General features: G+C 39.1%; 1 protein-coding gene across 5 annotated transcripts in view; it reads right to left on the reverse strand.

Annotated features, from left to right (window-relative positions):
- The window catches only part of LOC131689698 (cyclic nucleotide-gated cation channel alpha-3), a 520,080-nt gene that overhangs the window by 29,720 nt on the left and 467,524 nt on the right, over window positions 1-22,836 (reverse strand). For 4 of the 5 annotated variants that reach the window (XM_058974953.1, XM_058974954.1, XM_058974956.1 and 1 more), the window contains 2 exons: window positions 7,437-7,604; window positions 5,873-6,014 (listed from right to left, as the gene is read on the reverse strand). In XM_058974953.1, coding sequence (XP_058830936.1) covers window positions 5,873-6,014; window positions 7,437-7,604 — 310 coding nt within the window. The remainder of the gene's footprint in view (window positions 1-5,872; window positions 6,015-7,436; window positions 7,605-22,836) is intronic. The other variant, XM_058974957.1, reaches the window with a different exon arrangement.

The raw sequence follows: 22,836 nt of genomic DNA on the forward strand, positions 1-22,836 counted from the left end.
TTGTTTTGACCCGAAATTGTTGTATTCACAACTTTGTTACCATAAACGTTGTATGTCGCTGGACCGTCAACACTCCCGCATCTGACTTCGTCTAGAGTCTGTGACTTTTATAGCCGTAAGCACAAAGCCGTACTAACTGTTTTTAAACCGGACTAACCGGTTTAAGGCCCAAAATATTTGGTAAGCTTTAATCAAACGATGCTGTCATTTATATGGCTGCGTTCTGATCTGCGTTACACGTCTATGTTAAAAAACAACAAATTCAAGTTAAATAAAATGAGTAAATTCATTCCGATATTTTCTTGCAGTAAAATAGCTTTTCTTCGTCAAATATCTCGTTCCATAGAGTTTGAGAACAATTTTGTCAACTTGTTGCCGATATGTTTCTAAACATAGAACATTAACGTGTTGGATAGTTGAAAGTTGGCCGATGATGTGCAGTACTTTGTAGTGACATAATATGCACAAAAGAAAATAAATTGATATACATATGCATGTTTTTATTCAGTTTGAATAGGCGCTCGTCGAGTTAGAGGTGGCTAAACCATCAATTGTAATTGGTGCCACGATAGTTATTTCTCGACAAAAATATGATTACTGGTTAAAACCCAACTGTCAAAATTCTCTTTGAAAGGAAATTCCGGACAAACCGTCGCTGGTTAAACACAGTTCATAGCAGTTAATGGAAGAGAAAAATTTTCTCTTTTGTTTACTGCCAACATCTGTGATTGGCGAGTAAGAGTTTGTCCGGAATTCCCTTTCAAAGAGAATTTTGACAGTTGGCTTTTAAGCCGGAACTATATGTTTGTCGAGATTTCATACTTTGATTAAATAATTGGTTAAAATATTTCAATTTGAATTTAAAATGAACTGTGAGTGTCATTCTAATTGAACATGATACTTATCGACGTGGGGGAGAACATTTATTTTCGTTTCAAGTGAATTTTCACAAGTTTGGAATAAAGATCAATTATCAATGAAGGTCTGCGAATTAAAATTATACACGTTTTTCAGCGAGGTTTAAATAAAAAGTAAACAAAGATCAAACAGAAAATTAAACTTTGACAGAATGATCATTTATATTCACGAGCGTTTTTTTTTGCACTGTGGCAGACAGAATATAGATATATTTCTATAATGCATCAATGCAAATTGGAACGATTTATGCCAAAAAACGAAATAAATATATTGATCACCGTTGTGTTCACAGTAAATTTCAAAACATTTTGTATTCAGAAGTTTTATATGATTTTGTTCTTATTGGAACATTGCACATATTTAAAATTATTTACTCTTAGCTTATGGTATTTGTGGAGCTAATTTCTAAGCTGTTAACATTTTGATTCAATTTGCTAACGACTAGTGTAAGTAAATTCATAAAATATTGCATTTTATGATCTATATCCAATTGTCATTTGTTTGGATCTATCCCCTAAAAACAATAATTTTCTTCCGTTATTTACTTTCTTTGCTGTGTGATACAATAGATATATGGGCAATCATTCGTGAAAATATGTTATCGATTTATATTAACGAATCGCGCTTATTCTCTTAGCGATAATCAAAAAGAAAAGAATCAAAACAATTCTTATTGTAGTTCTGTTTCTAATTCACAAAAACAACTTTGATCTGAATTGATTGAATTGATCTCAATTTATCCAAACGTGCTCTACTGTAACCCTTTGATGTGCAATTGGAATCAAGCGTATAGAGAGAAGGAAAGAACGAGGAAATAAAAAAATGCGGGTGGATAAACACGGTAAAAAAAACTTTACCCATTTTATGAGCTGTCAAAAAATGGGTATTTTATTGCTTATAACAATTGGTGTTTTTTATTCATTTCACAACTACTCGATGAGATAATGTCAATGGATATACTGATCTTAATAATGAGTGAAAAGTCTTTAAGAATTATTTTAAGCGAATTAACCTGCAAACTAAGGTTCGTAGCGGAAGCTGCAAATTACCGGCCTGCATGTTTAAACTACTGAGGATGTTGCAAATATGCGTTTGGCATTTTTAGAGCAGCCAAAAGATCCAGCCATTAAAAATATATCCAGTTGGCGGTTTTATTTTGTTAAGTAGTTAAGGAGACAATAATGTGAAATGAATGTTATTTTATGTTATTTTATTGACAGTATTTTTCATTCTGGCGCGATTTTCATGAATGGATATTCTTAACGCGTTTTGTTGTAACAGTTCTGCAAAAAAATAAAGGGTAAAACATACCCAGGTTGACGTACAAGAGCTGTATTTATTTATGGATACGAACTCTTTACCCACTTAATGGGTTATTCCACTTTTATTGAAAATGCGTAGTTTTCTACGCATTAATTGGTATTTTGTTTTATTAGTATAGTTCGACAGTGCTTGTCTTTCGTACCTGATAAACTGGCTTATTTATTGCCATCTTTATTGCGAGCAAAGAGAGCCATATTTATCCAGAAGAAATCCGAAGAGAGGATTGAAAATATCGAAATGTATGCAAGAGAAGCATGACAAATTTTTGCATATTTTTGTCTTCTTCCGGTAACATGATGCTGCCATTTGCATTGCTGCGTTCTGATCAGCAATACACGGCTATGTTAAAAAACTGTACAATAAAATTAATTTAAAATTCACTGTTAATGCCATTTAATAGTCTGATTATTTAGAGAATTTATTTATTGCTCAATAAAATGGTGAATCGACATCTTGTTGAATGGGATTTATAACATAAGTATTGCATCAAATAAAATAATTTTTTCCAGCAATTTCATCACAAGATGGCGGCTTTGCAGCATTTTCACCTCATGCGCGTTTTTTTGGAAGGGGTCCACGGTCGGAAATCTATCTACCGTGATTTTTGACCTAGCGCCAAAAACTAATGTTTTTCTGATTCCTTATGTCAATAGCGATGTACGTAGGATTTTTTCGATATTTTGGTTTTAAGCGAAATGGCGCAGTTTTGAGTGAAAAAACGAAGAGAATGCCATAAAAATCTACACAAAATCGTTATTCAATAAAAAGGTAAGCAATAAAAATTTAATCCTGCGTACGTGACTAGAAAAATCAATTTTGAATATACTATGAAAATTTCAAAGCGACCAAAAATCATTTGCTCGAGTTACATTTCCGGCCAGTGGTTTCGAGAAAAACGCGGTTAAAGTTTTCAGTACACATGGGTTATACTTCCTATAGTCTGCCATCTGTCTGATAATGAATTGACAATTATAAATTTACAAATTGAACCTGATACAGGATGCAGACGAAATTTCTTGGACCAATCGTTCTGAATTTTGCACAATTCTTCTTCCTCACATCATTGCCCAGGCAACTACAAGAGCTTTTTGCAAACTGCTAAATATTATTATTTTACAATAACATGTTAATCGTTGTTTTAGCAATAATCGGACTTTGGTTTCAAAGTACTACGAAAAAATCGACCAAAAAATAAAAGCTCCCTTAATTACTTGTGAAATGCTGTGAAAAACAACTGTGCAAATGTCTCAACGTTTGTCCAGTAGATTTTGAGTTATGGTGTATACCGCAAAACAAGATTTCGATGCGGCGCCTGACTGAAAAGACAAAGAATCTTTGCATCGAAAAAAAATTAAAGTATCCAATTTTTTGTCGATAATACCTTACACAACCCCCCTTATGTTCCGACACGATTTAAGCGATTTTTCCGTAGTCAACTTTTTGCGTCATTTTGCCAAGTCATCTGTCTAGTCTCAGCTTTCACAGCTCTTTCATACCCTGTGCATATCTGTTCTATCAAATGCAAATCGTTCAAGATATGCTAGAAAATTATAAATTACGAAACAATACAAGCAAGCTCCGATAATTTAAATAACGGTCAAAATGAGAATATTTGTAACAGTTTGTTTGCCGTCATATTTAAAAGTGTTACTTAGGCTATATGGCATGGCTTCATTTACAATTTTTTATTCAATCTTAGTTTTGAACTCATTCAAAAGCAGTAAAAATATAAATAAACTTCCACTTGCTTATGGTGTTCTTTGTGAGAAGATACAACTAGAAAAGTGAACAAATTGTGATTATATATTCTTTTCCTAATGTAAAAATAACTAAAAAATTGTGAGCAAATTAAACTTCACTCATTTTGATAGCCATAGGTAAACTAACGAACGAAAACAATTTTCATCTCTGAATCCAATTATAAAATTTCGTTCGACAGTTTGTTTCAATATGATTCGACTTCTGCTAACCTGCAATATAACTCTTCGATGTGGCGTTTTGAAATGAGCTTGTAGCACCTTCTAGATATAGGACGATAAAGAATATTTAAAAAAGTGCATTTAAAATTCGATTACACCTGTTTTTCGTACGGGATAAAACTTGCTTACTTGCCCTCATATGGTTTGTGTGCCACATGGGCCATAATATTACACATAAAGTTCGAAAAGTTGATTCAAATTATTGAGATGTATGCAAGAGGAACATGGCGGCCTTTTACACTGTTTTCATTTGGCTTCAGGATGCAGCCATTTCTGCAATGACAGGTACTAACGTTTTAGGCCGGACTAAACTCAGGCCTAAAATCAAAGATAGTACCGTGTGGCGGTACCAACTAGATTCAAGCTTACCGCTATTAGAGTCCCGTACAGAGGAATGCGCAACACTGCCTAAAATGATGCCCTCTTCTTTGTTCCTGACACCCACAAGTTTTGCTGTAACTTTGAGTGACTTCAACCGAATTTAATACGGAGTGTATTGAAAACTTATTTTTTTATTCAGTTCGTTTATTTGATAGGCAATAGAAAACTTACTGTTTCGTGGCTTATACTGCCCATGATCGCATATTCGTCTCGTTTTCTATGGGATTTCCTATCTTTATGGGACTGATTTGCGATCATAGGCAGTATAGCACTAAAGTACAATTCTCTTCCATTTATTTTACATTGTTACAAAAAAGTATAATAAACTCAATACAGTGTCTTGTTTAGTCGATTGAAATATTTCGTCATGATATTATTTTTATCAACACTAATACTTTTCTTACATGTTCTCCGAAAAAATAATGTTTGTTTACTTTGCACGATAGGTAAGCATCTGACTGTTCGATAGGTAGATTTGGCTTCACTCTGGACGAACCTTTAAACATAAACAACACCTTTGACTTCGTCGAGAACAAATCTCCAATCCTTACTCACGGGAGAATGTTAGTGCAAGATTTGTGGCGCACATGGACGAAGAAATTAATGTCTGTAGTATCGCACTGGTTTACCTTATACTTATTCATGCACCGTGCCGACGGAAACGAGGGCGACCGGACATGGAGACTATTATGCTGTTGAGATTTCAATATTATTTCAATAACTCCTACTTACCAGTCCGCAATCAACTCTTACTAAAAAAGAACAGTGAAACATGATGGTGTCAGTATACAATCTGAAAAAAAAAAAATCATCGACGTTGAACTTATTTGTTGGACTTCATTTGGCGATGCAAGTGAACGCTATGCTTACGTGAAAACTGTGTAAAAGACGACGACCGTTGCAGATAGAGATTATTTTCTGCCGACAAAATATTTTTTGAAAGATCTCTATTCCGTGAGTCAAACCTACTACTGACTACTGGCAAAAATGCTAGCAACTTTCAAGCCGCAAGTAAAAGAAAAGATATATTTGAAAATCAACATCGTACCAGCCGTTCGCTTCCGCTTAGTTGTTAACTTCGTGGAGCCTTAGTTGCCTGATTGGGGAAGAAACTTGAAAGAAATTAGTTATTAATATATTGCGCTGTTCTACGGAAAGTTCTAGACGAAAAGCAACTACAGTCATAGCATATCAATAAATGGAAATGTCGGGATGAGGAATCACGCACGAGAGAACCTGATTGGTGACACGTTTTGAGACTAGCCCCTTACCTGCCCGGCGGCGGTGGATATGTCGGTACCATCGAACTGCCGGACGTAATCGCCGTCGTCGGTGATATCCACATGTCCTCGAAGGTGGTACGGCCCCGCGTTTCCACTAATCCTGGCGTCGATTGGCAGCGTCCCATAGCAACTTTGGTTCGGATAATCAATCGCAAAAATAGCACATAATTAACACAATAACAGTCTAATCGAACAGCTCGGGACGGGACGCATACTCTAGAGCAAAAGAGAGAGAGAGAGGACGAATGTGCGAGAGGACGAACATCAATCTAAATCTACCACTAAATCTATAAATTTCCTGCCACTGCTCGTAGCATGGTATTACGGACCACGGGTAGAGGGTCGCTAGGCAATGAAATTTGTGCAACGACAACCATATCCGATTCGTAAAGCCCCCAACAAAAAGGGGAAACGGATTCATTACCACCAGATAAATATAATTTCGTTCCACCATTGGAAAATGATAACATATTGTCTACCAAAGATGGCTTTCCCATCCGGTTGGTAGTCAATGTTTTCACCAAATAAACCTAAAACAGCATCCATCGCCCAGCAAATAAATTACAACAAAACTGCGATAGGGTGATGAGCCTATTTGCGCCATGTTTCTATTATCACCCTACCCATTTGAAGCCGTTGGTTAGAGCAGTGTCTGCCATCTTTGTTCAATGCATTGAGTCAAATGGTAGCGCAACAATAGGGGCACTCGATTGGAGTTTTCATTGTGCTCAACACGAGAATTTTACTGTTTTCAACGCATTTGTGTTATTATATTGGTTCTTAACAACGAAGCAAAGCGGTTAATGTCAATTTTTACGCATTCCATTGATTGTAAGGCAAGAAATTACCGAATTAGTGAGGCACCTTGCTTAGTATGGTGAAAATAGGCTCATCACCCTATATCATGCGATATGCGCTTGCAAACAGAATGCCTAATATGCCTAACAAGGTCAACTAAATAAATGATCTATGGGATTGCATACTGTGTTATCATCGGAAATATATTACCTGGCTGAGTCCAGTAAATTAATACTTTTCAAAGCTTGTTTCAGCGCATGAATTAACATGCGGTATATTTATAATTTTATTGATTTTTGTGCTGGAATTATTTACATAACAAATATTTTCAAGTTTCTGATTTATTTCACAACATGGATAAACTGATACTAATCGTAATATCGTAATAAATAAACCTAATTGATGATTAATTTTTGAACCAGTAGGTATAATTTTCAGGGAATAAAATAAAAGCCACTAGTGACAGCCTTAGCAATGTTCATGCAAATCTCTCCATACAGTCCTTTCGTATTTTACATTAGTATAGTGCAAAAACAGCTACTACAACAAAATAATGAAACTATATTCAGCTAGCTAGGTTGAAGTAGATAAGTTCTAGTCTAGCCTACAAACTATTCCAAACTATTCTATTGAAAACAAGTGTGGCTCAGATGGTAATCCCGTCTCATTGGCCTATTCACGCACACACACACAGAGAGATCTACACTCAACAATGTTTGGAATGGGGGGGGGGGCTAGCTCATCCCGACATTACCTTTCTCGAGCGGGGCCTTCTTGTACTTTTCGAGCCGTTTGACGGCGATCGCCTCCAGCCGCACCCTAGCCGCCGGATATTCCTTCAGCACGTCCCACATGTCCTTTTTGCTGAGCACAAACAGATCGCTGTAGCCGACCGACCGTACGCTGGCAGTCCTGCGGTTACCTGTTTCGATGAATGTACCACACACCACAGCGGATTGGTAGGGCACCGAGGGGGTGAGAAGAATAAAAATGACTCCATTAGTTCGATTCGGGCCGTGTTACGGGTGAGGTGTATGTAGAAAAATGAATGCGAGAAAAGATTACACGAAGACATCAATCTGAGATCAAATAGGGAGTTAGCCGATTAAGAACGGAAATGTACCAAATTGGACGGGGTAGAAGGGGTTAACAAATCGTACCAAGATAAGGGTATAACAATGAATACGAGTAAATGGTGCTGAATGGTAAGAAGATGCAAAACTGCGTGAGTGATTGAAGAAAGTAAGCAGTTATCCGAATTAATATCCTGTACTAAACTAAGCAAAACATTGAATAAAATCAATAAAAAATTGATGTAATGCCAACACGATGCACATAGAGATGAACGGGAAAGTAAAAACAAAATACAACTCAAGTAATTTATCGATTTAATTTTTTTTAAATAAATCCATTTTCGTCGAGAGATGGACATTTTTAGTCGAATTAATCGCAAATAGATTAAATTAGTACTTTTCATGCGGCATCACTTGGATGCCTCGCAAAAATAGAAAATAGCATAACCCAAGCAACCAGAAGTTCGGCTATTAGGACATAAAATGTATAGCAAAATTACTTAAAACGAGAAGCTTATGTAGATCCCTTATCTGAATTTTTGGTAGCTTGGAAATGTTGATCGCATAGATTTGTTATGAAAATAATTCAGTTTATTATTGGTATTATTGGTATATTTATTGGAAAACTTGTAGTTGTTTATAAATACTCTATTTACTTTGTATTAATTAATGATCACAGGAACTAGTACGACTAGTAAGAAAAAAATCCTATTGTCACTTTCTATTTAAATTTTCGTCCTCATCGGAAATTTGTCGTATAATATTCAAATGTAAGATCTCGGGATTAGTTTTTTCGCGAATGTTTTCATTGGAATATTTTATTTAATAGATACATTTTACTAAATCGTGGGATCCCTCGCACTTTATTTTCAATTAATGGATACCCGTAATTTGCATCCAAAATATTTTGTATTCTCTAAAACTATTGATTTAGTATTATGGAAAATGTGAACTTAGCATCCACTAGCTATGCTATATACAATAGTCTTCGGTTCACGGTTTCTCAAATTAATTATCAAAATTCACCAGCAGAAGCTCTAATGAGGCCTGATTTGTCTTATGCAATGGCTTAGTAAGAAAATGTTTCGGGTTGGGGGTGTACATGAATATTTTTGTATATATATACAATACTACGAAATAGGATTTATTTATTCCCTGAAATAGAAGGAAAACACAATTTGTTCCGTAGCGCCATCTGGCGAACAGATAATCTCCAACCAATAGCACACAAACACGGTCCATAACAAATGCCCACTGCGTATAAATTTTTACGGCAATCGGTTAAGCCAGCGGTTCTCAACCTTGTTTGCCCCGCGGACCCCTTCGAAATCGCCTTGGGTCATCGCGGACCCCTTCGAAATTATCCTGGCCGGTTGCGGACCCCACGGCTTAACATATGCTGTCAATATATTATTTTCAGCCTGATACGATAAAAAACTAAGTTTCAATATCCGTCCTGAAAAGATTTTCCTCTTCGCGAACCCCCAGCAACGACTTCACGGCCCCCTAGAGGTCCGCGGACCCCAGGTTGAGAATCGCTGGGTTAAGCCGTTTGAGAGTCTATAAATCATATACATACAAACACTGACTTTTATATATATATATATATATATATATATATATATATATATATATATATATATATATATATATATATATATATATATATATATATATATATATATATATATATATATATATATATATATATATATATATATATATATATATATATATATATATATATATATATAAATATATATATATATATATATATATATATATATATATATATATATATATATATATATATATATATATATATATATATATATATATATATATATATATATATATATATATATATATATATATATATATATATATATATATATATATATATATATATATATATATATATATATATACAGGTCGGACTCGATTATCCGAGGATTCGATTATCCGGGGATTCGATTATCCGTGATTCGATTATCCGGGGAAAATGATTCGATTATCCGGGTGTTTTGAAAAAAATCAAATTTCAACTATAATGTTTTACTATAGTGCTAATTCGATCATTGCAGTCAATAGAACTTTTTTTCGGGCAATTGGGGGGTCTAGGGTTACCTCCTCTCAAATTTTAACCTTCCTCAAAAATAGCTTATATATGGGTTATTCCGTGCAAAGTGACCTAAAAAACAAAACTTGGAATCGACTATCATGGATTGGAACCAGTTTTGAAGAAATTGTTCATTCAGAGATAATATAATAACCTAAATTGTTGTGTCGTTTAAACAGCCCTTCAGTCCATGGGAATACTCTTAACCGTTATGTGTCCGACACGGTACCCGGATGCCTTTTTAGAGGTTACAAATAATGAAATTCCGATGTTTTATCCGTAGCTGGAAATTGAAACTTTGTGACATCTTACAACTTCACTAAGTCAAGCTTTTGGGATAATAATGTTTTTGATATAATAAGAAGGGAGTGAGGAGGGGGAGGGGCTCCTGATTTTTTTACTATGTCACAGGCCGACGTGGATACCTGGTACCCCCAAAACTGAAATGCCAATAACTAAGGTAATTTCCAACCGATTTTGATGTTTTTGGGTGTTCTGGATTAGAGGATACTCATCCACTTTTAGACTTGGTAAAAATGAATCGGGTTATTCCAACCGGTTCCCGGGAATCCGGATTTCCGGAAGCATGTTCCAGTGCTTGGATACTATTTGTGAATTTCAATGGAATACTAGCAATATGGGTATCAAAATTCTTGGCATAGCATCAATAGGCTGTACCTCGTGGTATTGGAACCATTTGGTGATTTCACCCCGAAACAGACATTCCAGAGCAGGCTCCCGTAGGGCCGTGAATGGCCATTCCATTCCAATTCCATTTTTAAAACTACCATAGGATCCCGCAACAATAAATAACAGACTTTCGAGACAATTTGAAGAGTTTTGATACTCATTTTGCTAGGGCATTATTTAAATTTACAAATCATACCCTAATACTGGAACATTACTCCGGAAAATACGGATTACCAATAACCAAATCCATTCATTGGGTTCAATGTTACAGAAGTGGACGAGTTCCTGAATCTAAAACATCTAAAAGTGTCAAAATTGGTTAAAGAAAGCCATAGTTATGAGCATTTTAATTTGTGGGTACCCTAGTACCCTCGTTGGCCTGTTATAGGTGTTTTTTTGTTGGACACATAACGGTTAATTTCAACAAATTGTTTGAAAAAATGTTTTTCTTCGGATTATATCTCTGGTACTGTTTGCACTAGAAGTAATCAGCGAGATATTTTTTTTAATATTTGTTTAGGGATTCCAAAAAAAATGAAAAGTTTTTAATGTCAATATTGCCAAATATGCAACTTTTTAATTTGGCACTGAAAGTACATTTTTCTCGTAATACATTGGTTACTGTCGGCCACATAAAACGTCATTATACCTACATTGCTCGGTCGGTTTCTGGCTATCTCTTGGGATAATGATGACATGCTTCTCAGGATTCTGTTTGGGATGCTTTTCAAGATTCTGATAGAAGATTTCTTAGCATCCCAATGGAATCTATTTCAGAACTTCTATTCAATATTTATCCGTATTTCTACGGTTTTTCTCTAAATTTTGATGCAGGGTTCTAGAGAAAAGCTTCTTAAATGTCTAGTGGAATCTTTCTCAAGGTAGAATTCTGCTGAAGATTATGCTTTATTCCGGATACTGATAGAATCATAGTTCTATCATCATTGAAATCCGGTGTAATGTTTTGATGAATATCCTGCTTTGAGTTCCAGTGGACTTTGACACAAACAATATTGCTCTTCTCCCATTATCTCCTTCAATAAGTGATTTCTGCTCAGAATTCCAATAGAATCTTTAACCCGTTCGAGCCTTTCTGGTTGATGAACAACCATGTTTCTATATGACTATAACTTTTGGTTTACACAACGTCAAATAAGGCGCCAGCAGTACTTCTTGCTGAGGCGCCCGGGAACCTGGTAGTCCTTCGCTAGTGACAAGTATGAGTGGGACAGTTTGCGAAGACTACACGCGTAGTTATTACCTGACAATCCAGTATTGGTCAACTAAATGATGCTATAAAGACAAGGATCTCTTTGTGGGTGCGCAACACGCACTCTTCTAATTAGAATGACTAGACATGTTAGCTGTGCTATGTGACACTCCACGTAAATTAAACTGGAGCCAAGAAACAGACGACCCCCAGTTTACTTACTAACTTTATTTTTTCTGGTATTCGAGTAATCGAATCAGTTACCTCGGAAAATCTAAGCCCTTGGTAATCGAGTTTGACTTGTATTGCAAAAGACACACCTTATTAAAAAGTTTATCTTAGAATTCTTGTACAAATAGCTATAAACAACTGATAAATATCGTTAACTCGTTACCAATATGAATAATAAATGAATACCAACTGAAAATGCAAATCACACCCTGAAAGTCTGAAAACTCGACTATGGCCAAAATAGGTACATTTACCGTAATAGGAAAATTTGCCCTGGTCATTTTATTTCCAATTTCTCCACGAATGAACTTAAATTATATGCGAAGCGAACAACGCAAAAAAAAAGTTTGATTCGATTATCCGGGGTGAGATTTTTTTCAAATCCCCGGATAATCGAGTCCGACCTGTATATATATATATATATATATATATATATATATATATATATATATATATATATATATATATATATATATATATATATATATATATATATATATATATATATATATATATATATATATATATATATATATATATATATATATATATATATATATATATATATATATATATATATATATATATATATATATATATATATATATATATATATATATATATATATATATATATATATATATATATATATATATATATATATATATATATATATATATATATATATATATATATATATATATATATATATATATATATATATATATATATATATATATATATATATATATATATATATATATATATATATATATATATATATATATATATATATATATATATATATATATATATATATATATATATATATATATATATATATATATATATATATATATATATATATATATATATATATATATATATATATATATATATATGAATAGATCGTCACTGTTGTGCTATTTTATGACAAGCGCCATTTAGCAATTTAGCACTTTTCGAGAAAAACGATTTTTAAAGTTTGAGATTAAATATCTTAAAATTTATAAATGCTAGAAGCTTTTCGGAGAAGACATTCGATACTTCTATCTTTTCTGAAGTAATCTCTCGATTTGTGTGAAGATCGGTTGACTATACTTACAGTTTTTGCTTAAAATGTAAACCAAAGTCGCTCGCATACGTGTCATAAGTGTGTATTCATGATAAAATATGTATGACGTGTCACAAATGTGCACAGAAGATTTCATATAAAAATGAATTATAACTGATTCGTAAAATTATGCGTTATAGATCACTATGTCCAATATTATACTTTTCCATGCGATAGCAGCAATATCAGGTTGCAAAATGATAGTGTTGGAACACAAAGTTTTCCCAATTTTCCTCCTTTATTCAGGAAAAACAATAAACAAAAGTTGGTTTCATTGACAATTTAGAGACAATGTCTATCAAACAATGTTATTGTTGACAGGTGACTAGACGAAACAAATATTCTTCTTGCATAATCCATCACTACATTTCGGTATACTTTCCAAAACAAGTGGAAATCTCAAAAGGAAATTTGTTCAATAATCTTGAATATATAAGCCAACCATTCCCAGAAAAAAACTATGGTAGGAAAAGTTTTGCTCCCGTGACAAGAACCTAGCTAATGCTTATGGTTGATCTGCATAGGAATTACCTATGTCATCAGAGACATCTGTTGGCTTGCTATAAGCTTTTCGGCTTATAGCAAGCCAACAAACTAAGAATGTTGTCTCTTTTTTCTTTGTCATAAGATAGCACAACTCGATCACTCGAGAAATTGGCGCTTGTCATAATCGTGTTTCGCTATATCTCAGTAATTCAGCAGAAATTCAAAATTCTGAAAACGCGACTTTATGGAGATTTTAAAATTTAGTAACATGGCATATCTAACTCAGTTCACCCCAAAATGGCGTTTGTCATAAGACAGCGACAACAGCACAACAGCGACGAGATATGTATATATGTTTTTTATAGAGCAGGAAAAAATTCACAAAAACGAATAACTCAGGGAACGGGTTAGGGTAACCACCAGAACAGCTAATCCTCCCCGGCATTACCTTACGGCATCACTTCGGGAAGAGGTTTTTTATGTTCACAGCACACAATCCTATCCATCTACTTACTAGTTAGTTCTTTCAGTAGGGTTACAGCACCCATCTTTGACACACTACCAGTTTTCGACCATCCACACAACTTGGCAATTTCTGTATGGTATTAGGGAAACTAGCTGTGGGTCGAGAATTAGTGCTCCTCCCCTTCGACCACAATCTGGGCGGCAAACTTCAGACTGTCTAATTTACTGAGCCCTTCGGTTCCCTTGTGCCATTTAGGACCACTTCCTCGTTGATCTTCCGACTTGTTCGCGAACTACTCGGTAGTTCCCGACGATGGATCTAGCCTACTCCGACGAAGAGTTCCCCGGCGGGAGAAGTTCAAAGGCGAGCCAACCAACCAGGTGCCGAGGCAATTCGACGATTCCGGTGGAGTAGGGCGTCCTGTTTCGAGCTGGCTCCGCTAGTACATTCCGTAGAAACGGAGTGGAGGCGTGGATTGATTTGACCTTTGCCAGCCCGAGTCTGGCTCCAGGCATGGAATGGAGGGTAGACGAAGGCTACACCCATAGCGATCATTTAGCAATCCGCTTTAAGATCAACTATGGTGTGCAGCATCCGAGGGCGGGAGATCCCTGTCAGGTACGCGGGTGGAAGTCCAATCACTTCGACAGCGAAGCTTTCACCGCGGCCCTGGGACTGGAGGCCAACACCGACAGTCTAAGCGGGGATGCGCTGGTAGCTGTTCTATCACGCGCGTGCGACGCCACTATGCCGAGAAAAACACTGCCAAGAAATGGTAGATGCCCGGTATACTGGTGGAGTGCCGAGGTTGCAGCTCTACGGTCAGCCTGTCTCAGAGCTAGACGTAGGATGCAAAGAGCTCGCACCGAGGATGCAAGAGAGAACCGCCGTGAAGTGTTTCGAGCTGCGAAATTAGCCCTTAACAAGGCTATTAAAAGCAGCAAGAGAGCGTGTTTCGACAACCTGTGTGAGAGTGCCAACGCGAATCCGTGGGGTGACGCCTACCGGATTGTGATGGCCAAGACCAAAGGGGGCTCCTCACCCCCAGAACGGTCTCCGGACCGGTTGGCAACGATTATCGAAGTACTCTTCCCGTCTCGAGCCACAAGCCCCTGGCCACCTGCACAACGAGACAGTGCGGGCACGGTCGAAATGGTGGCTCCAGTGACGAATGAAGAACTACTCGCAGTGGCTAAATCCCTAGCAATGAACAAAGCTCCAGGGCCGGATGGAGTTCCAAACAACGCTCTCAAGGCAGCGATCATAGCGAACCCGACGACGAGTGCCGTTTCCCCGATAGATGGAAAAGGCAGAAACTGGTGCTGTTGCCGAAGCCCGGGAAGCCGCCAGGCGACCCATCGGCGTACAGACCAATCTGTCTGATAGACACGACTGGCAAACTGCTTGAGAGGATTATCCTCAACAGGCTCACCCCGTACGCGGAAGGTACGGACGGTCTGTCAAGCAACCAGTTTGGCTTTCGGAAGGGTAAGTCCACAGTGGACGCTCTCAACTCAGTGATAAATACTGCCGAGATAGCGATCCAACGAAAAAGGCGAGGTATTCGATACTGTGCGTTAGTGACACTTGACGTGAAGAACGCATTCAACAGCGCAAGCTGGGATGCCATCGCGCTCTCGTTACACCGGCTTAGCCTACCGGTGGGTCTGTACCGGATCCTGGAAAGTTACTTCCAAAACCGCGTACTGCTATACGAGACCGATGCCGGTCAGAAAAGGGTTCCGATTACCGCCGGAGTCCCGCAGGGCTCGATCCTAGGCCCGGTGCTATGGAACCTCATGTATGACGGGGTTCTGAGACTGAAGTTCCCTCCTGGGGTCAAGATCGTAACCTTGGAGGTCTACGGGGAGTCAATTCCTGAGGTAGAACTAGCCGCAGAACACGCGATTAGCACGGTGGAGGAATGGATGAGCGCGAGAGGCCTGGAGCTCGCTCATCATAAGACGGAGGTAGTTATCGTCAACAACCGCAAGTCGGCACAACATGCAGTTATCCATGTGGGAGAAGTCGCGATCACTTCACAGCGAAGTCTGAAGTCTCTCGGAGTCATTATAGACGACAAGCTGACCTTCGGCAGCCATGTCGACTATACGTGCAAGAGAGCGTCGACTGCTGTTGCGGCACTATCGAGAATGATGTCCAACAGCTCAAAGGTGTGCGCCAGTAGACGTAGGTTACTGGCAGGCGTTGCCGTATCTATCCTCAGGTACGGCGGCCCGTCATGGTCAAGAGCACTGAGGGTAACCAGTTACCTACAGAAACTGGAGAGCACCTACCGCGTGATGTGCCTCAGAGTGATATCTGCCTACCGCACGGTATCACACGATGCATCCTGCGTGATAGCGAGCATGATGCCAGTCGGGCTGGTCATTCGGGAAGATGAGGAGTGCTTTGAGCTACGTGGAAATAGGGGAGCCCGCGAGCGCACCAGGGTGACCTCGGTCGCCAGATGGCAGCGTGAGTGGGACAACTCCTCGAAAGGTAGGTGGACCCACCGGCTGATACCTAGCATATCGAGCTGGGTGGGAAGACCCCATGGGGAAGTTCACTTCCACCTGACACAATTCCTGTCAGGCCATGGCTGTTTCCGTCAGTACCTCCACAGGTTCGGGCACGCGGAGGTCCCAGTCTGCCCGGACTGCCCAGGTGTAGATGAAACTGCCGAACACATACTGTTCGTATGTCATCGGTTCGACGTCGAAAGAAGAGCAATGCTTGACGTCTGTGGCTGGGACACAACCCCGGATACCCTTATTCAGCGGATGTGTCAAACGGTGGAGAAGTGGAACGCAGTCTCGGCTGCTACCATCCAGATTGCCAGTAGGCTACAGGTAATCTGGCGAACCGAGCAACAGACGGCGGGCACGGCTAACTAGTGATTGGTTAGCTGGAGCGAAAAAGGCCAAGCGCAAAATAAGAGAGTGAATGGTCTGTTCATGCTGAGGTAGGTTGGCGCAGCGAATGGCTACCACGTAAGGGGTAAACCCAGCCACCCCGAAGCAAGACAGAAGAGTGAGTGTATAGGCGTATAAGTGGACTGCCTCATGCCAAGACGGGAGGGTCGTAGCGTAGTATGTTGGAACTAAGCTATCGATGCCTCATGGCGTGGCAGAGGAGTGAAAGGGTGAGCATCCAAGTCAGTCTCGCACTGCATGTTAAGGGTGAGCATAAAAGTCAGCCTCACAGGTTGGTAGAGGCTAGCACAAAAGTCAGCCTAGCAAGGAATGAAAAAGGTGAGCACAAAAGTCAGCCTCGCATGGTATGTCAGAAGTGGGGCCTAAGAAAAATGTCCCACATGGGATGCCAGAGGGAGTGACAAAGGTACAATAGAGTGGCACGATTGAGAGTGAATCAGGTGATAGGGTGAGCACCCAAGTCAGCCTCACATGGATGGGTAGGGCGAGCACAAAAGGTAAGCCTAGCAAGGAATGAGTAAGGTGAGCACACAAGTCAGCCTCGCATGGAACGTAAAAGGTGAGCACAAAAGTCAGCCTCATGTGGGAGTGTTTGAGAGTGAATCAAAGTGTGATTGAGAGAGCACCCAAGTAAGCCTCATACAGGATGTATGATCGCGTGAGTGAGAGTGAATGAGTACATTTAGTACAGCCATCCCCCCAGAAGTAATACCGAGAGGTAGTTCCTGGGAGGAATGATGGCGGAGCCCAATGGAGTTTAGTCGGTATTAATGGCTGGTCACCATTCGAGTCCGACACGCCCCCAGTGCACCCAGTGTGGTAGATTGGACCCTACCGTTAGCACGTATACTGGGCTAGGACATAAAGGTCTTCTCCATTGTAAAAAAAAAAAAAAGGGCGTCCTGTTTGCTGGAGCCCCGACGTGACTGGTGATGTCTCGTCGCTGTCTACTCAGTCGAGTTCCCGGCAATGAATCTTACTGTATGCTGACGGAGGGTTCTCCGACGAATGAAGCTCTCCCGATATCAATTCTTCTTTGGTTTCAGTACCAAAACTTTTTAAGCCCTTTGGCTCCGTTTTCGATGCTATTTAGCACCGCAACTTCTTTAAGCCGTTTAGTTCCTTTCTTGTGTCATCTAGCACTACTTCCTTGATGAACCATTCAACTCTCCGACTTGTTCGCGAACTTCTCGGTCTAGTCCCCGATGATGGAGATTTCGACGGAGAGTTCCCCGGCAAGAGAAGTTCTCCCAAAACCGAGCCAATCAACTAGGTGCTGCCCTTTAAATCAAAATTTTCCTACATTATATTAAACTGCTTAAAAAATAAAGAAACCTTTCCGAAGACATCAAAGTGCCATAATTAATAGTTTCGTCGCAAATATCAATGTCCGGCTTTTTTTGATTCCGTCCCACTGTGCGTCGCTTCAAACCTCATACATTCGAAAACCACATGCTCCGGGGTCTCCTCGATGTTCTCACACTCCGAGCACAATGGTGAATTTCGTACCCGAACCGATGAAGATACTTGCTGAAGCAGCCGTGGCCCGATAGGAGCTATTTCAGGTGGAAGGTAATTTATCCGTGCTTTCTATTGAACCACGGCGAGAGGTTTAGGATGAGCTGGTAGACCCTCTTTCCTTTCTCCGTCACCATCAAATCGATTCTCATCATCTTTCTTACGTTTATTGCGTTTCATTGATTCTAGTACTTGATATCCTCCGCCACGGTGTACTTTTCGCAGGTGTAATCAACGTGGTTATTAAAGCTCAACCGGTCGTCGATTATCACTCCCAATTGCTTCAGTGCACACTTCGATGCAATCACGTGCCCTTCGACGGTGATCTGTATCCGCTGAACCGCTTTACAGTTGCTAACCAACAACACATCCGTCTTGTGGTGAGCTATTTGCAGCTTGACCCCGTTCATCCAGCTCTCGATCACGTCGATTGCCTCCGTCACCGACACCTCCGCTTCTTCAAGTGTCTCACTCATCACCGTTGGTGACACGTCATCCGCGAAACGCACGATTTCACTTTCCCCCGCAGTATTAAGGCCCCATCGTACATCCCGTTCCAAAGAGTTGGGCCGAGAATGGAGCTCTGAGGAACGCTCGCTGCGACTCGCATTAACTTCTGACTTTCGTTCGTCTCGTACAACAGTACTCTACTCAGGAAGTAGCTCTTCAGGATCTGGCTCATTCTTCTGTGCAGCGCTGCGGCATCGGCACATACGAGGCTGGATGGCCCGGCGGCTTCCTTGACTTTGGCAGCAACACCAACTTCTGTACCTTCCATATTTCGGGGAAATTTTCATCATCTAAACACTTCTGCAGTAGCATCCTGAACATATCAGGATATACCAGGATCAAAGCTTTCAGCGCCACGTTTGGTATTCCATCCTGATTGGGGGGATTGATTTTAGTCACAAGGACGCGTCTTTGAGCTCGTCGTTAGTCGCTTGCCATTTGGAGTTTTTTACCCTTCTTCTTCGCCTCACGGTGTCGGTGACCAGATAGTTGGATCGTGCTTCGGGAAGAAACCCTCAACGATTATCTTTAGCTTACCCGGGCATATTTCAGCTGGTATCGACGGGCCCCCGTTTTCGTCATGACGACTCAGTACGCGTACCTCAGTGATTGACGTCTACTTCTCAGCACAGCTACTTATGGCAAACTGGCTTGATAAGCATTTTAAAGCGTCCCTAGCTACTCGAAACGTCAAATGCGCTCCTCTCTCACTCTCTGATGCCGTCTTCTGGCTCTAACACAAGCAGCGTGTAACATATGGGGCTACTGATTCAACCAGAAAGCTGCACGCCATCAACTGCATGGCTCGAGTTTTCATCGCAGTGTATCGTCACAAGCCGTCACAATCCTTCTTGTTAGATCAGCTACATCAACGTACTTGATTCCGCTGTTCGCCGAAGTGACTCAACGAAGAGATTTTTGTTAAAGACTTCCGTTTTTAACTTGCCGGTCGTCCTTTTCCGTGCTGCAGCAGGGTTCTATTGGCCGACGTGGTAACAAATCGTCTGGTGGGCGCTATGAGGATACTTCTCGCACACTCTCCAGTCCATGTTCGCCGTCAGTCAAGGACTACAGAATGTTGCGGAATTCCTTTCGGTACCGATGTCCGTTTCGTGAACCAATAAGCTCCCAGTTTTGTCACGATACCAGGAGCCATTTAGCTCCCAGCTTCACCGCGATCTCCTCGTAGTCATCGGCAGTAGCCTCCACAACCGGTAGGTGTCGAGGTCACTACAAGGAAATATTCTCACAAGATATCTTTTGCAAATGAAACTTTCATTTAAAATATTAGGCATATTTTTGTTGAACAGATTCAATTTTTTTCAAATGTCTTCAAAATATTTGTGGGTTGGGGGGGGTGGGTTCCCCAACCACCTTCCCCGCCCCCCCCCCCCCCGGTGCTACGCCACTGGTCTTATGGATTAACGAGTAGTCGAAAGTAGGTACAAAGCTCATATTTAAATAACTGATATATTTTGATGTATAATAATAATCGGAATATTGTGTTTTTACTCTTGAAGCGCACGATCAGGTTCGCAGAAGATAAATTAAGTTATTTAACACCAATGAAACGCACACAGTCAGTATTTTGAAATTACTCTTTTCGTTAAACATATATGAGAGTTAGCAAGAATTACCCATACAGTGCTCAACCGTGTATAATATTCAGGGCCGACGGAAAGCGTGGGTAGAATGGGTAGTGCTACCCACTCGAAAATAACCGAGTAGGCAATTACCCACTCGAAATTTTGAACCATTTCAAATAATTTAGATGTGCAACGCATGTATCTCGCACTACACACTACGATGTACCACAATTCCATTTGGATAAACGAACGTGATTTAATGTGAATGTAATGTAAGCGTGTGCATTGCGAAAAGGGAAAAAATCCTTACTAATGGACCCCTCACCCTATGGTTTCTACCCACTCGGGCGTAAAGTGTTTCGCCGGCCCTGATAATATTAGCATAACCCATATATTTGAAGGATTACTTTGAGGCCCTACACAAGTAGTCGTCAAAATTCGATACCTTGACTGAATACAATGCACATAAATAGCGTAAAATTTTTGCATTTTTTTTGAAGTAGAATACTTCTAACGTTTCAATATGGGGGTCCCTTTTCAAAAATTTCTGCTGAGATATTTTCCCAGTCTTCAAATGCGATTAACTTCCGTTATACTGATCGAAATCGCTATATTTTTGCACTATCTGATCGGAAATATGTGCACGTATATTGTATTTGATCCCGTAAAATGTACATCTATTATAGATAACGAAAATAATGTAATTTGTAAAGGTGGTAATTATCTGCGCTGATCGGTCCGTACAATTCAACCAAGCAGCGAGCGTTGTTAGGACTGCCTCTTTTTTATCAAATAAACATCGCCAGGTATAAAAACGGCACATAAGAGAAAATTCGTCAGTTTGTTTTCTGACCAGCGTTGCCACAAGTGCAGATTTATCTAGAAAGGTACATATTTTTGAAGCATTTTTGGTACAGATTCTGTACGGTACAGATTACAGATTTTTATAAAAAAGTACAGATTGGTACAGTTACGTTTTGTGTCAACTCTTCGGTTGGAATATATTCATATTCAATGACTGCAGCCAGGCATTATTCCACCCAATGATGCACAGGCGTGGCGTGCATACCATGATCAGCGCACATCGCAGAAAAAACGGAACGCTTTTTTTCGTATTGATGTATTTTATACATAACCAATTTTATGGACGTTTTGTACTTGATTTTAGAAACCTCTCATAACATCAATCTTTTAAACTGGAAATTGAAATCTTATTTTACAAAATAAATGTATTCAGTCATGTACCATCAGGAAGTAGAAAAATACTAATTCATGTAGGTTCCTTGCCAACTATTTGGTCTATTGAAAAGAACAGTTGAATTAGATGTTTACTTTTTCCTGTGACTAGTTCATACTTGAGTGCTTTGATGATAAAATAGTAGACTTTGCAATGTTATTCGCGCATTAATAATATGCCTTCTATTTAATTTTTTGTTCATTTCGTTTATTTGATAGGCACAAATGCGTTAGCTTGGCGGTGCCAAATTATTTTGTTTTTACATTTTGGATATCTTAAAACTAGGAGGTTACAAAGTTGAAATCTTTTTTTTATAAAAGAGAAAAATTTTACGGCTATCTTAAGACTAGAAATAAGATTCTATATGCAAGAGAGGGGGCAAAAGATTTTTTATGAAAAATTTAAAAACAAGAAATTCAGTTTGATATACAGTTAATAGTTTTTTACGAAGTATTTTACAGTTATCTTAAAACTAACAATATAGTTTGGTACACAAAAGGGGGAATAATGTCTTAAAACTAGGGATACAATTCTATTTACAAGATGGGGGACAATAGTTTTAACAAAGAGTAAAAATTACAGCTATCTTAAAACTAGGAATACGGAATATAAATTTGAATTTTTATCGGATACTTATGCTTGGTTAAGATATTCAGAGAGGGCCTTATTTCCAAAATCGGTGTAGAAGCAGTTGTATCAAGGACAGGGGAGAGAAGGCGTAGATGGTGACTGGGAGAGAAGAGCAAAGCAATTTTCGGGCAAACGGAAGACCAGCGAAACAAATTAGCGCCTCAGTCTAGTAGGTAGGATTAGCGGATGGTATTCTTCGGACCCGCGGGGAATCCTTCAAAAGTCATCGAACCTCAAGTCGCTCTCGCTTCAGTTTCCGTAGTGGTAAGGGCGACGGCGGTGGCATTCTATTTAACCGTTGTGTGTCCGACGCGGTACCCGGGTACCTTTTTAAGTTTCAATTAATTA

The sequence above is a fragment of the Topomyia yanbarensis genome, chromosome 3, assembly GCF_030247195.1.
Source record: "Topomyia yanbarensis strain Yona2022 chromosome 3, ASM3024719v1, whole genome shotgun sequence".
Taxonomy (NCBI): domain Eukaryota; kingdom Metazoa; phylum Arthropoda; class Insecta; order Diptera; family Culicidae; genus Topomyia; species Topomyia yanbarensis.